Source organism: Paramormyrops kingsleyae, chromosome 11, assembly GCF_048594095.1.
Source record: "Paramormyrops kingsleyae isolate MSU_618 chromosome 11, PKINGS_0.4, whole genome shotgun sequence".
NCBI lineage: Eukaryota > Metazoa > Chordata > Actinopteri > Osteoglossiformes > Mormyridae > Paramormyrops > Paramormyrops kingsleyae.
The window spans coordinates 29109305-29126357 of NC_132807.1; the positions used below are offsets into that span (position 1 = coordinate 29109305).

A 17053-nucleotide genomic window follows, 5' to 3' on the forward strand; every position below is an offset into this window, starting at 1 on the left:
GTTTATTTACATGATTACCTGCTTTTCCGTCGTAGTTAACTGTTCCTTTAGTTATACGCGGGATTTTTAGAATAAGACTGAAGCGCAGTTTGTAAATCACAGGATACAATCTTGGTGCTTAGCAATTAACATTAAAATGGGAACTGCAAAGCTATCAAAAATGATAAATCATCGCCGTCCTACGTCCACTAAAAAAGAACGTCCTGTATCTATATATTTAATCGAGTAAACATCACGTCCAAGATGTCATGTTTGAAAACTACCAGTTTGTGGTTAAAATATGCCAGTGGGAGAGGAAGGAGTGGGTACAGCGGGGGTCAAGCGCTACTCCCACTTGCAGCGCGCAATCTGATACAAATGTTACTCCCTGTTACTCCCGCTTTCGTAGCTGGCGTTGATTTGTTGCGGGTTAATTGCAACATAGCGCAATTCAAACAATGTCTAACGTGTAATATATTTCGTCGTATAATCGATAAAAAAAACATCGCACTTTTGGTCAGTATCACTCTGATGCTACTCTGGCTGAATTAAGCTTAATTTGAGAAGGCGGCCTCTTTGACTATAATGAAGATAAACTTCTTTAGCGTAAGAGGTACGTAGCTTTTGGTCAATTACAGGAGTCGCTCAGTATTAAAATACGCTATACGTTATATGTTGGAGAATATGGGAAATTACAGTTTAAAATAAATAAATAAATAAATAAATAAATAAATGTAGCTTATGAAAAAATACCGAAAACCGGTTGAAGATCTGGGGACTGGGCTATAAATTCAATGGACTGGCCTATAAATTCAATGGAAGTCTGTTTTGGCAGCTTCAGTTTTACGCCGTCGAAGTGGATTTTATTGACGAGGCACGGGAATTAAAGGCCCAGCTGTATGCTAAAAGTAGATACACCCGGCCCCCAACATCTCCTGTGATAGGTAAACAAGAAAGGGAAAACATGTATTTTAAGAAAAAAAGACAATTGTTTATAGGTGTTTCTAACAGTTTACCTCAAACTGCATGCCAATATGTTTAGTTTTATACAAATAATGTGGTTTATATACAAACTAGACTAGAATTTGAACATGGTCATTGAAAGACAATACATCATATACAATGTATGCAGTGCAGAAAAATACGAGTGTCAATACATATATACACACAAAGGAACATGAACTATACGACAGACAATAGTGACAAATAATCTTCATTTTCCGTTTACATCAAATACAAAACCTTCATGGCAAATATTGCCAATAAAGTATGATTTTAATACTAAGGCTATAATTTTACAATTGAATGTTACGCAGAATAAATAATTCGCTGCGTATTAATTAAAAAGTGCCATAATTCTCTGGAATTGATAGAATCGTGTCCATATGTAACCACTGAATGCGTCAAACATGGCTTATTGTCCATATATCCCTCCAGACATAATTTATCATATGGGAAAGTATTTATAAACGGATAGTTTCTCTATATCGAGTAAGCCGAATCCATCATGTAACACCGCATTCAGCTTTTCTTGTCTATAATAGAACAGATCAAATAACAAAGAATAATGTCTTTTTCATAAGTAATCAACGTTCTCAAGTGGTATTCATCCGCCAGCAGAATTAGTACCTAATCTTTTTGGGAGACTAAAATGCACCTAATCATCATCTGTACTGCAATACCTTGGAATGGCACGTATTTGGTTCATAAAATTAAATAGCAAATATTTACTCATTTTAATGTAGGCTTTCGTTTCGTTTTTCGTAAATTTGAAGAGACCAGTATTTATGGTTCATGAGAAAGCCATTATTTTGCGTGAAATGTAGTTCGTGTACCGATCCTTAAACATTTTGTCCTGTTAATTTTTTCCTTGCAATGTAGCCGACTTTGGTGTGTTTGCCTTCGGAGGCGAGTTGAAGTTCGCTCCACTTCACTTTACTGGGCAGAGTCCTTTGCTACACCACGGCAAAAGTACACACTGATTGTAGTTCCTACCAGTGACAGATAGATACTTATTCACTGCCAGATCGGTCCAGCGGACCGTCACATCACGCAGGGCTTGATGTCCTGATACGCGACTTGTTGGTGATGATAGTATGACCCGCTGCCCGGCGAATGCATCGCTGAAGATGTCATCGCGTTGAAAGAGAAAACGAAGTCCTTTCTGTCGCACATGCCAGGCGACTGAGAATGATATCGTGGGATACCTAACAAAGTAAAAAAAAAATACAAAAAAACACAACACAGGCATTAATTATTACTGAAGAAAGCTTCGGGCCAAAACTCAAAAATTAGTAAATGGAATTAAAACAAATCTAATGATTAAATCACCATTTTCCGGGTTAAAATAGTTTAATGTAAGTGAATTGCAATCTCCACTTTATTTCTACATCATTAAACTATTTATTTAAATTTGATAAAAAATATAAACAAAATGACAGCATTTAATTGCTCAATAACGAACGGTAATTTAAAACGAAATATTTTTAATATTTTGAAATTTATTTTGCTCAACATTTTTAATAGCATAAGTTGCCTCAGGAAGAGCTGTCTTTCATGTTGTTACGGAGAAAATATATATATTTTAAATACTATATATTTCAAACAGAAGTTAAACTACATTAACCGTAGTACCGGTTTCATAATTGCATAGTAGTGTTCCATCTGATTTAAATAATTTTCAGTTTGTTTTATATGTAACTGAACTGTCATATTAGGTATCGTATAAAAATCTGTGCCGTACATTACATAATTGCATTTGTAGTACTCTAAATATAATAAATTTAAATTTTACTGTTACGCTCACGTCAATAAAAAGGCGAAGGTGTGTTATGACAAAAATGTACAGGTTTTAGCCTGGTTGAATAAAAGGTTTTATGGAATTGCGCAACGCTAGTTGGTAGAGATATGTTGGTAGCGAATTTTAGACCTATCTAATTGCCTTTTATGTGAAATGCAAGAATAAAACGCAGTGTTATATTTTAATTAGAATGATCAGAATAATGATTTCGGTGTCTTATTCGTGATAATGCCGCTACCTGCGCGTGACTAAAGCTGAGCTGTTCGCAGGAGTAACGACGTCAGACAAAACCCGCAGTAACTGACAGGCGATTGGCCGCTTGCTTTACACGCGATTGCGTCCCTTAGGACACACTACTGCGGGATCCGCGCGCTAAAGCCGATCCAGATTGTTGTTCTTACAACTGAATTGGCACCATAATAAACGCGTCTCCCCATGGAGAAGCCTTCCGCAAGTTTTTTTTTTTTTTTTTAATACCTTCAAGGTATTTATTAGAAAAACAAAGTCTGGGTGAAGCTTTGCGTCTGTTATTTACTGGGGTACTCGGCAAATCGTGGGACAGGAAACAGATATACATGTCGTGGATGCATTCACAACAGCAAATTGGTTCCTGACATACGCACATATAAACTTACGTTTAATTAAAAAATTTAGCAGTCAAATAAATTAACAGGAATTGTTTGCGGATGTCATCGTGTTGAAAGATTATTCATGAGTCAGATTTTCTCAAATTTAATGAAAATACCTCGATAGATCATTTGAAAACCAGTGCAAATACAAATGTATTGCGGTTTCAGAAACGTTTTGACTAAGTTTCAAGCGGTATGTACAAATACGTATACAAAATAGGCCTATTTATCGTATACTATGTAACAGCTTTGAAAAAATTAGTGTCCGCAATGATCCTGTGATTATCTGAGATAGGCCTACGTCATCACTTAAACATTATATTAAAATGACTGTAGTTTTGTATTCTATTTAACTTTGTTGTCGTTAGTCTAAGCTTCCTTCAACACTATGAAACTGCGTATAGTTAAAACTTAGACGTTGCATACAGAATCACGTATTTCATTGTGTTTTATAGCGCATACCTTGCAAGTCGGAGGTACTGTGACCATTCTGATGAAGGTATGACTGGTCTAGGGAATGCGTTGGCAAGCTCGGCTGCAGTGGGTTCGCTCCCGGGTTGCAAGGTGACAGAGGCTGCTGCTTGATATAAGAAGCGCCGTTATTCAAGGACGCAGAAGCGCTAGGAGCCCAAGCGGAAGTCGTACTTGAATAGACCGGGTGAGGATCCATAACTCCACCGCCGGGAAGCAGCGGCGACGCAGAGTTGTCGTGGTGAGTGTACTCGCCCCCTGTGGATCCCGTACAGCTCCCCATATAAGAATGTCCACTGTTGGCCGACAAATGCGACACAGAGTGTCCTGCCAAACCCATCCCTTCCATGTTGCCTGCCAAATGTCCGTTCATCATCCCAATCCCGCTGTCTAAAGATAAACTGTTTGGAGGACAAGACAGGGCTCCTCCGGTCCCCTGGAAATTGTACGACTCAGGTAGATGGTTGAATCCAAGGCCGTTCATCATGCTGTACATGGGCTTGAGTGCCTGGCATTTTCTCCTGAAACCCCGTGGCCTTCTGCGGAAAGATCCCTCCTCAAACATGAACTCACTGGCGGGGTCGATCGTCCAGTAATGGCCTTTTCCCGGTCTGCCGAGCCCCTTGGGCAGCTTGATGAAGCACTCGTTAAGGGACAAATTGTGACGCACGGAGTTCTTCCATCCTTGATATGAACCTCTGAAAAATGGGAAGCGGCTTTGGAGAAACTGGTAAATCTCGCTGAGCGTCAGTCGTTTGGTTGGGGAACTTTGGATAGCCATAACTATTAACGCAATATAGGAGTATGGAGGTTTCTCCGGGCGACGGATTCCAGCATTGGTCTTCTTGGGTTTAGTAGTGGAAGACGCAGTCTCCATCAGTGAAGTCTGTCCGTTCGTTTTTTCCGGGGCTGCAGACATAGGGCTGCTTTGTCCGGGAGTTTGTGCTGAAGGTTGCTGGACTTCTGCCGTCATTAGTTCTCGGCGCAACGGGAACACTTTGAAATCTCAAGTTAAAACTGGGAAAGGAAAATTAATGCGAAATAAGAAAGGCAGAGGTACTTTTAGCAAAACGTCACCGTATAAGAGAGAATTACGGGTGTAATGAAAATGAAAATACGAATCAAGTTTTCGTTTTGCACCGTATTCGTAGATGTCCTTCTTTGTAAAAGCATCAATTCCTGTGTTACTGTCCAGAGTTAAAAGGCAAACATGGGGACTGGCTTTCAACTCCGTCGCTCTGCTCTCGTTCTTCCCAGGAAGATCGCCTTTTACTTATCTGTTGCCATCAGAGTCCTGCAGGCTCTTGACAGCAAGAAGAAATCCGCCCAGTCTCCTCCCACTCAGAAGTGCCGGGTGGGACGCGCTCGCGCACATCTCCCCGCCTTTATTTCTAATACGAATGCTTTAAAAAAACTTAGGATCCCAAAGATATTTTCCTGAAAAGGCATGTGTGCGAAGGCTAAATAATAATAATTGTTATAACAAAACATTACAAAATACACGCTTGTTAAAACTATAACTGAAGGGCATATTTAAAAACAGAATTAAACGTGCTCTATTTGCCTGATGCCACTGTAACAGAAATAAAATTACAATTAACGTATCAATGTCAGTTATAAACTGAAAGAAACTGTAAAGTCCAAAAATCAGTTTCAGTTAGTTTTGCGAGGACAAGCAACAGCTATTTGTTGCTAAAATGAGAATTATCATTATTCAACTAGAGAAAACTCCAAGACGCTTCATGTAAATGACATGAATTTTAAACATGAAATGTGTTGAAATGTTAGTCCAATAGGCGGCAATTTAACAGGGAATACTTTCAATTTAAAAATACGTTTCTGATTTCTTTTAAAGATAGACAGGAACATGCACAGGATGTTTATACAGCAGAATGTAAACATTTCACTGGCCTTCTTTAAATAAAAAAAATCAAGCAAAAGGCCAGCTAGATCAGCCTATGTTCCTTTCTGATACTCCGAACACGTACGTTTTAAACAAGATCGTTTGTTTGGATATTTTTTCAATAATCTCAAAGATCTGCTAACGAAATATATTTTCCATCAGAAGAACCTGAGCAGGGTGAAGTAGCCTGGTCCCTCACTTCTGGCGCCGGGACGCTGGAAGACGAGTCCGCCGCCGTCGCTGATCTTTTTTCATCAGTGTATTCCTCTGATTAAGGCAAGTTCTTTGTCAGTAATATATAATAAAATTAAAATGTTTAAGACTGACGTGGTTTTTAAAGGCTCCCGGTCGACTGAGCAAACGTGTAACATCAGTCGTCAAATTAGGCAATAGGTTGCATCTGAAGAACTGAACCGCTTATTAGCGCTAATTCCTGGTTTGACGTTATTTCGGACTAAGCAAGTTTTTTTCCCTGTATTACAACAAAACGTAAAAAACAACAATTGCCTACAGTACAAATTAAGGAGCATCCCGACTCTACCGTATTTGTTCATGCGAGCCTTTACAAAATTTCATTTTGTCCCTTTCATTTTAAACTAAGCATTATAATTCGGTGCTGTGGAAGGTCGTTCTCTTATACCTTAGAGAAACACAACACGAACCAACACGCTCAGAGCTGTGTTATGCTGCATTAGGTTAATGCTAAATATTAAACAAACCATTATTTACTATAATTAGGTGAGAATGGAATGTCGTAATTAATTAACACAAAGTCCTAGATTAACAAACCCGATACAAAGCTAGTCTGTTTTGTTTCTTCTCTGAGGATAGACCTTTTGGTCAACTCGTTTAGGGACGTGCTCATTGTTGTGAGAATTTACATCTGAAAACTATAGGTAACCGATTAGAACGATAAATTTAATAAAGCAATATTTTCAGGTTGTTGTCAGAAGAGTGGTTACGAAATTTCAAGCAGCAGAAAAAAACTTAAATTGTGAATTAGGGTAAATGAGATCGTTCCACTATTATCAAATTACATCGATACATTTTAATTTCATACAAATATGGTATCAAAACAATCGTTTTATTGAATGGCTATTATCATATTAGAAAATATAGCCCTATATATTCTTTTGCAATCAATTACGGCTATTGTTTTATTATATGTTACCTAAATGATCGCAAACAGTTTAAAATTGCATTAACAATGTATGTTTATTGAAAATGCGCGTTTTCACATTTTCAGCGAAGTGTATTTTATTATTTAAGATGTATTGCCTCAAAGGGAATAAAATCTAATTGTACCAATCTACTTTATGAACTTTGTACGTTGAAGGTTTGGCAATGGAGATTCTGAATTAGTAACCCAAGAACAGAAGTGTATATAGGTAGTATTGTTTTAACCAGCCGGTACAGCGGGCGCCCGGTTGGAAGGGGGCCCACAAATTTATCAGAGGAACGGACCACCCACTGCGCAACGGAGGAGAGGCGCGCGCCAGCCTACTCTCCTCTGCGTTTAATTAACGTTGATGACTTCATTCCAAGCATAGGCTTGTTCCTACACACCATAGCGGCAAGTATCCAGCTCTCTTTCCCAGTCGCCCGCCTTCAGCACTCTACTGGTCCAACATGCACTAGAATACAAAAGTATTCTTCGAATTGATCCTTAAACACAGTCCAGACGACGGAGTGACATGAGTAATTCTGCAGCGTGGTAAAGTGGAAAAAAGAAGACTGGCATGTTGTTAACGAGTAAATGTTCCCTGTCAAAGGTGTTGGCAGAACAGCGTAGCGTTTTATGGTCACTCTGCACGGCAACTTACGGTATATGCGGAGTACCAATTACGGTATTTGCGGAGTACCAATAAATAACAGTACTGCCACACAAGTTTTATTTTAAATTGACTTTATAGAGTATTGCTAGTTCCTTTATTTTAAGTATTTTTGGATTTAAATAAAATTTTCCCAAGTCAACGCATATCAAATCATTATCCAAAGGAGTATTGTGACAAGAAGTATCATAAATTTGTTTCCGGTTTATTCACGATACTAGCTGAAGATCTGATTCGATTCAACCGCCATGACTAATTTTGTTGCGGTAATTTCAGAAAACGCCGCCCAGCTCCTTCAGTTGTTGGATGTATAAAATACGGCGTCTAGTTTAATCTGTGTTATGGCAGAAACAAGCCTTCACTCAGATTTACACCTTCGTAATGTTATTAAAGGAAGGAAGGTGTGCAGTTTTAGCTGTTCCTAGAAACCCACAAAAGTATACATTTGGTCAGTGGTAATAAAGTTATGAGGACGGACTTTTATGGCCGCAACTAAATTATTCCCTTTTTGTCTTTACGTTTCGTGTTTAGTTCGTTCCAATTGGCCCTGACCGTTATGCGCGCACATTTTCCATGACGTCTTTCAATGAAATATTTGACAGCGATGCATCCCTCGGAATTCACAGCCGCTTCGGCCGGAGGATTCTTCACCATGTGACTTTCCCTGTGCTAGTCACAAACGCGGGCGATGGTGTAAAACAAGCGGGCTGACCCCACGTTGCCTGTCTGCTATTTTTATTAAAGGGTTATTTTACCTTAATCTCTTTAGACCAAAAACATTAAGCAAATAAAAACACGACGCTATATGACTGGCTCCAAAGGTCAATAAAGCTTTGACACGTGCATTTCGCAAAAACATGTTATTTTTTCCCGGATATATAGAAAAATATTACACATTTTCCGCAATTCTGTATATAATGCACAACTATATTATTTAGTTGCTATCTGTTTCGGGAATTTTATGACAATTCCGCCTCGCAGTTTATACACGTTTTCAGTTACCTACATTTAGGTGATTTCTTTCTAAAGGCCAGGATTTAAGCACCGGCAGCAGATAATTGTTTCTCTAAGAATGGGCGCGCGTTTAACTACAATCAGTGCCAAACGCAGTACGGCTGAACCCACATATAGTTTGTCTACGTTGTTTTGTTTTGGGCATAGAGTGTAATTGTAGGTTTATCCACAACCTTAGTCAGTCGCTTGGTTTTCTTTCAGTGGAGTTATGCTACAGTTTAAAGTCTCCTGTCGTACGTGTGACATCGCTTATGGACACCACACCTTGTCAGCTGACGTTTGGTAGTATGGTGTCAACAAAGCAATCCTGCTTCATCTACATCCAGTTCCGCATAATTGCTTCTTAAAAAATGCGCAAAACAGTTATTCACTCTGTGCAGGCCTATATATGTAAACAGTTTAAACAAACAAATAATTTGGAACGGCGTCCTATTTCTGATATTTTTTCCTAACGCTATTATTGACAGTAGGCCCATTACTGGATAGTGATTTTTTAAAACATAAATAGAAAACGTGGTTATGGTGGGTGCGTTAGCTTACAGGCCAAGCTGGAGTTAAAATAGAACCTGTGGACCCTATTTGGTTTATTTTATTTTATTCCGTTTCAAACTTATTTTTGAGGTAATTATCCTATAAATAAATACATGATGTAATGAAATAATTGAGATATAAGTAGGCCTACGTGAATTATCAAGGGATAGTTGCAGGTATAAATTTGGTTGTGATTTGTCTGAAAATCGAACTGATTACATATACCAAGGTTGTGATAGGAAAGGGAGCACTTGTAGGAAAATGGTGTTTAATTTACGAATATGCGTTTAAGATAAATGTGATAAAATGCGAGCGAAGGCAAGACTGAATCTGTCCGGAAAAAATGAATGACAAAAAATATTGTAAATATGACAGAAGGTCCTGTCTTGGAATAGCTACAATGCATTAAATGTTTGGGATGCATGTTCGCTGTGCATGACTTAGGATGTCTGAATAACAGCAGAAAATCCTGAATTATTGATCGCAAATGACATAAATAATGAAATGTGGAAAAGACTTTCGAAACTGTTTCTACACATGAAATGAAATGTTGCTTTTCCCGGGACAAAATGTAGGAACGAAAATACAACTAGCGAATAAAGTCAAAAGAAAAGACGGGTCCATTTGGACACCAACATCAGAATTTGATAAGCTAGCTTAAATTCGCGAAACTCGTTGCAAACGTAAATACAAACAGGACACCTGCGTCTGATTCAGTTTCTTTTTAACCCAGAGTCTATTTCATATGCAGCGAGAGGTATGGAATCATTAAAAATAACGACGATTAATAATCATTTAATGGTTTATAGTTGATCGTTAAATTATCACGATTAAATATATTAAATAAATTTAGACACCATCCTCTTCATTTTAAAACTAGTAAAACTAGTTTTGTTGCTGAATATTGATAAAATAATTAAAATTAAGTGTTATTTATTTCTATGTATTTATGTGCGCGATATGCTATTATATGCTATTAATTTTACCTACACAAATGTGATGCGTTATAATGAATAATTCACGGTTATTGACGTGACCTATTGTGGTAACGCCCACTATTCAGTCACTGGCTCTCCAAGACCAATAAACGCAATTAAGACACCGCATATCTCAGCCTCTTAATCTTTTATCAGTCGCCATATTTTATGAGTTTTCGTCAAGTCTGCACATTCTTGGTATATTAGAAAGAAAATGGGGTCAATTTAGGTCCAACACACAATCAGAGTGTTAGCTACATGCATCATCGAGGCTACAACATTGTCGTTTAATTGAAAACAGTATAAAATAGAAAAGGGTACTTCCTCATCACTTTCTTTTACTTCGTAGGTGGCCGTGTATATTTTTGTTCAAGTGGTGTTTATGTTAATGAAAATGGATGGGATTACAAACAGACCACTGATTGCACTCATTCAGCTGCTAGATTGATTTGAACTGTGTAGATGTGAGACCCACCGTCTCGTGTAATCAACAGCGCCGAAATTGTCCTTTACGACTTTTTAATATTTCTGGCGATTGTCGCCATAGGCCCATTCACTGGTGTATATCGGGGGATTTGAACGAATATTACGATGTATTACTTGCTCAAGAGTAAATGGAAAACCGGGTTTGATTTTGGGAGCTCCGCAGCTAGTTCGAACGTTTTGCACCTTTGGGCGTCTGCTTATTTTGACTCTTAACATTTTAAACAGGTCATAGGATTAACATCTCTTACCTAACAGAAATACGGTTATATGAATATTAGTAATGCTTAAATGTAAAACGTTTCACCTAAGTGAGTTGATTAAAATACCAATGTACAGTACAAGCTAAATGATAGGTGAGGACACAGTCATATCTGAGTCGTTTTCTTTTAGGACAAACGCTATTTTCCAGAAATACATCGCTTAATAGGCTAGCACCTAATGCAAATGTCTTTGAAAACGTGTGAAACTAATTGGCTATATAACTCATAAAGCTGGTACAGAACATATTTGGCTTTTCTCTTATATGCGTGGATTGACGCTGATATTTTTTCTTCGCAACTCGATTACAGACTTCTAAAAACCTCAGTGAAACGTTAAATGCGTTCTCACAAATGTATTTAGGGTATTTTAAAACACCTCAAGAGAATATTAAACAATAAAAAGATCTGAGGGTCTGCTTTTGTTGCTGTTTCGGGCTATATTATCGGATACCTGAGGGGAAATATATGCAAAGATGAACAATGTATTTGTTATATGATGTACAGCACTTTGGTCGGCCAAGGGGTTGTTTTTATAAGTGCTTTATAAATAAATTGGTATTGGTATTACATATTGGAGAAATACTGTACAGTGTTGCATTCGTTTTAAAGAAATGAACAAGTCGTGCATGTTTTCAGCTCTTAAAACAATGCTTTTTGTCTGTGGTTGTAATATTTCAAAGGCTTTCTTCAAAACAACAAATTGACTACACCCAGGAATGTGATAATATTGTATATTATAATTTTGCACAGACAAAAATTACAATTGTAAATCAAAGAAATATAAAATTTCAATATAACATCAAACATTAAATTTATGCTATTAAATATTCGAAGTGAGGACGTTTTATAACCATCCTGACCGGGAATACCGGCCCGGATTTGAGCGCTACCCGAGAGGAACCTGCTTTGTGTTTCAACATTTTATTCAATTCATCTGTATTTTAATGCAGTTCATCATAAATGATTTTTAAAACTGATTTACATTTTCAGTACTGTATCTTAATGTTTGATCCAAATATATGCATAATAAAATTATAGCCTGTTTAACTGTTTAATAAGCCTAAATGCTGTTTTCCATATTTTGTAGGAATGTTCTTTTCCCATATTAATTAATATTTGTTGTATAAAGACTGCAGCCTTTTAAAATTTTCGGTGCAAAACAATTCAGAAAAAATACAACTAAAATAATGAATAAGAAATTATTGAGCAGTTATGAATGAGACAAAAATGCCAGCTTAACTCGTATTGTAATCACCCTATGTTATAATGCAGTTTAATATGGGAGCTTGCCTGTTTTTCACGTTAATTTCTTGGGAATAATTTCATACAGAAATACAAGGAATTATTATAATTAATTTGTATTATACTTTTAATAGCTGAAAGGGCAATTATCATAACAGGACAGAACTTATTGAGGTGATAAACAAGTAGCAGATGAAACACTCTTTTGTCCAAACCATCAACCGTTTTTGTGGATCATTAAGACAGCGCAGCAAACATATATACTATGTAAGCCTATACATTAATGAATCGTAAGGAGTAGCTGTACATTAATGAATCGTAAGGAATAGGCTACATTAATGCCCCCTATGGAAACGTCTGCTACTAATAACAAGCTCTTCTAAAACATAGTACATGTCATACAGGGCATTGCGGTTAATGTCATGGTTTGCAAGAGGACTCCGATACACATCACCTTTACCAAAATAAAACGGAAACGTAGTTGAAAGATTTCACGTCATCTTTCTTAACGGTTCAAGGGACTAAAAGGTTTTTTCACATAACCTCCAATGAAATGCAAGGTGGGAAACTCCGCCATAATAAAAATTGTCGATGCAATAAGACATCAAAAGTAACAATGTAATAAATACCTGAATGTAACAAATAAGGAACAGAAAATTACACTGAAAAAAGACCAGCGATGTGAAGCGCATTTCGAATAAAGTGTGAGGCGCGTAAATAAGGAGCAACTCTTGAATTATATCCGTCGATTAAATATTAAGTAATGTTATAGCTGAAGGGTAAAGCTCCTTCTGCGACTCTCAATTTCCACCGAGAGACAGCAGAAGCGCTTTCCAGACCTCAGCCTGGTAAAGAGGTTGTTGTCAGGGTGGGCTTTGTCCCCGCTGATTTTGGCTCTTGCTATTCCAGCAAGATGTATTGCCACACAAAAAGCCAACAAGTGTTCCTTGTGACAGTGACACTAGCCTTAGTGCTTAAATAAGATGGGCCTATCACGTTTTAGCAATCTGTCGTTGTTTTCTTGTTGAAAATGAATGTTTTAGCGCCACTGCAATAATGCAGCCTTTTCTTGAGTGAACAACGAACAGGTAGAATCAGCTTGACCAAAGGCAATAATTTCCTTCTTTATTTCTACTAGAAGGAAAAGGTTAACTAAAGAATTTATCAGTTGCTCCTCAGAGGTTAATCCCAGGCTGTCTGAAGGCGCTGTCCACAGCACTAATTATAATTGAGACCTAGACTACGTTTGAAAACATTCGCGTCAGTATCATTTCTTCCCATAAAGCGCGGAACTGCCATTTTCCTTCTCCAACACTGCGCACAGTCCCTTAATCACAGAACGTGCTTAGGGATACGGTCAGGGAAATGATTGCACTTTGTTTGTTTGCCTCTTCAATTGCTAAGCGTCCTATTCTCGTCATTATAGGTCTAGCGAAAAAACAACTTGCAGGCGCAAGTCCGACCGGAAGCTGTACAACCTCATCTCTCTCTTTTTTTTCAAGCAGTTAATATGTAGGAAGGGAAAGCAAAGGAGAAACGCTCATCTGCCCGCTAAAGTCGACTATTTTTCTGTAGAGATGGATATAAGCAGTAATAAATAACAATAGGAAACGTGTCTCCCCAACTGCGTATTTTCTGAGTCCCCTTTTTCTTTTTTCTGTCTCAGATACTACACTGCTATTTTAATCCCGAAAGCACCCACCTACGACTGACCGCTAATTGGGTTTGTGGGAGGAGACTGGTGCTGGGGGGGTGGGCATGCCAAGGAAGAAGCCCTCTTACCAGCCCTTGGTTTGATTGCTGTTTTGCTGAACTGGGTTGTATCTTCTGTGACTGGTAATTGATTGTAAGAATCTGATTCAGGCCTGGGGTGCAATTGGCCCAGTCTTTGGATCGCAAGGGGACAAGTGGGAAAGAAAAGGAAGATGGTTCCCGAGTGCTGGGAGTCCTGGTGATGCATCATATCAAACTGGCATTAAGTGACGGGGAGGCGGCTGGCACGGAGTTTATGATTGTGATTTGGGGTGAGTGGGTGTCGGGGCAGTCTGTCTCAGGCTGTTTGGGGTGAGTGGGTGTCGGGGCAGTCTGTCTCAGGCTGTTTGGGGTGAGTGGGTGTCGGGGCAGTCTGTCTCAGGCTGTTTGGGGTGAGTGGGTGTCGGGGCAGTCTGTCTCAGGCTGTTTGGGGTGAGTGGGTGTCGGGGCAGTCTGTCTCAGGCTGCTGGAGTGCTCCAGAGAGAGCGCAGTCTGGCATTAGCCGCCGGCATGCAGGATTTGGCTGGGCTGGAGATGATGAGGACGGCCCCATTACACAGTCCTACATCTCTGCAAGTAAACAGACAGACCCAAAGGTCATCAAGTGAGCAGTTAACTAAAAGCCTTGGTGAAGAAATATTTTCATGTAATTCACCTTTAACAAATGCAGAACATCGATAACGTTCATCCCAACAGAGAGGCATTGGCTTCAGGGAGATGTCAGTAAGTGTTAGACTGGACCAAGTGCTGGGTCATAGTCACATGACTGCATCTGGACACAACTGAAGGCCCTGGATTGAATTATTCTGTTGGGGTTTATTTGTTCCTATTCATTGCATTTCAGGTAAGCAGAAAATGGCATCATGCACTTTCTGCCCTGTGTAAAAGGGTACTTATGCCAGTGCAAAGGGATTACAACTTCCTGAGCAGAGTGGCGTTCATCCGTCTTGGTTTCTGCGGTCCTGTAGTGTGATGGAGGGCAGCGTTTCGAGCTGTCAGGCAGACCCTCTAAGGATGGCTCCTGGTTTCGGGCCGGAGCCCAGGCTTAGTGAGTCTCACAGGCTGCCTGCTTTGAGAGCATCCAGAGGCTTTTCTGCTTCCACCTGCCCAGGTCTCTTTCCGCTGCCTGGTCTATAACAGTGGAAATGGAAAAATGGAAAAAGAGCCACAGGACAGTGGTGAGATTGATACTAGGCTGAGATTGATACTAGGCTGAGATTGATACGAGGCTGAGACTGATACTAGGCTGAGACTGATACTAGGCTGAGACTGATACTAGGCTGAGATTGATACGAGGCTGAGACTGATACTAGGCTGAGATTGATACGAGGCTGAGACTGATACTAGGCTGAGATTGATACTAGGCTGAGACTGATACTTGGCTGAGATTGATACTAGGCTGAGATTGATACGAGGCTGAGACTGATACTAGGCTGAGATTGATACTAGGCTGAGATTGATACGAGGCTGAGACTGATACTTGGCTGAGATTGATACTAGGCTGAGATTGATACGAGGCTGAGATTGATACTAGGCTGAGATTGATACGAGGCTGAGATTGATACGAGGCTGAGATTGATACTAGGCTGAGATTGATACTAGACTGAGATTGATACTAGGCTGAGATTGATACTAGGCTGAGATTGATACTAGACTGAGATTGATACTAGGCTGAGATTGATACTAGACTGAGATTGATACTAGGCTGAGATTGATACTAGACTGAGATTGATACTAGGCTGAGATTGGCCCTTGGTCAGATGTAAACCTAAGGGGAAGTGGCACAAATCTCCCTGAAAAACACAGCTTGCAGGAGGTCAAATTGCTCATCAAGGTCTTTGGAGAAATTCCTCCATAAAGGTGCCGTTCCCCAGAAAAAGCTGCTCGGCGTATGAGGGGACTTTTGTTACTTGAAAATCAATCTGCCACTGAATGGAACAGGATAGGTCGCATTTTACAAGCTCAATGGCAGCTGCGCCGCTTCCTGTCGCATTCACCCACGCCTACACGACACACACGGGCAGCTCCTGTCGCATTCACCCACGCCTTCACGACACACACGGGCTGCTCTTTCATCCAGGATCTTTGCAATTCGCAGGCCCCGTTTTGTTTGAAACTGTTTGAAAGTCATGAATTGACCCCCCCTCCCGCCCCACTTTTAGGTCCCAACAAAACACAGCAGTGTAGCCTGGTCCTTTTGGCTTTCGGCACTGTTTTCATTCACATTGGTGTATCTTATGGGGGGTTAATTTAGGACCAGTTTGGTGAAGATCCCAGACAGACATAAAACACACGGCTGGTGATCTCTACACACTACCTATGAATGCACACTACAAAAGGCATTATGCTTGTAGTCCTAAAACCATCCATAATGTTTTATAGTCCCTGCATATAACATCAGCAGTCACATATAATCCTATTTTAATCTGAACATCTATTATATTTCTATTAAATTACTAAAGTAAAATGCGTTGTATTTCTGTGTTCATCCTTATTTTCTTTGCATCAGGTGACCGACGTCATACAGACATCCAGGGCCTTTTTCTGCTACGATGATACCAGGAAGGAAAAGAGTGAGAGGTGCAGAATCGGGGGAGATTTGGAACAATAACACTGCGAAAATTTGTCAGTTCATCAGCTTTGCTCCTGTACATTTTTGAATTTGACTAGTTTATCTGCTTATGTGCGCCGTCTGTATAAATCTCACTGTTTTTCTATGAAAGAGATATCAGATATAAATAAAAGTCTGTTTCAATGTAATGTCAAAACTGTGTATTTTTACATTTTTATGCCAAATTGTTTCAGAAGTGTATGGATCACACAAGTATGAAAAGTATGTTCTCGACTGTGACAATAGTAATCTAGCATCCGCGTTGTCAAGTACTAACCTTACACCATGCTTGACAAAACCCATGAATGTGTATAAACCAAACATATGTTCAAACTTTCTGCTGTGCAAAACTTTTTTTTTTCTCTGCAGGAGTGTTTTATGGGTGTGACTCTAAGTGAACCCGGTTTAACCTGCTTTTATATGAACTTCTCGCTGGTCTATGTCACTATGTCTACACCTAGCATCACTGCTCGCCTGTGTGCAGACCCAGGAAGACACGTCCCATGCAGACTGCTAGACATTCACCTCGGGTATTTAATGGGTCTCGTTCTTCCATTTCTTCACTT

General features: G+C 39.3%; 1 protein-coding gene and 1 long non-coding RNA gene across 2 annotated transcripts; one reads left to right on the top strand and one right to left on the bottom strand.

Annotated features, from left to right (window-relative positions):
* Positions 1-948: 948 nt before the first annotated feature.
* foxf1 (forkhead box F1) lies at positions 949-5205 on the bottom strand. The gene is made up of 2 exons (XM_023790438.2): positions 3871-5205; positions 949-2186 (listed from the first exon to the last, which is right to left on the bottom strand). Exons 1-2 carry the CDS (start codon positions 4850-4852, stop codon positions 2023-2025), a joined length of 1146 nt encoding a protein of 381 aa, XP_023646206.1. The 5' UTR covers positions 4853-5205; the 3' UTR covers positions 949-2022.
* Positions 5206-5819: 614 nt separating this feature from the next.
* LOC140593471 (uncharacterized) lies at positions 5820-16644 on the top strand. The gene is made up of 2 exons (XR_011993880.1): positions 5820-6058; positions 16386-16644. It is a non-coding gene; the product is annotated as an uncharacterized lncRNA (long non-coding RNA).
* The last annotated feature ends 409 nt before the right edge of the window (positions 16645-17053 follow it).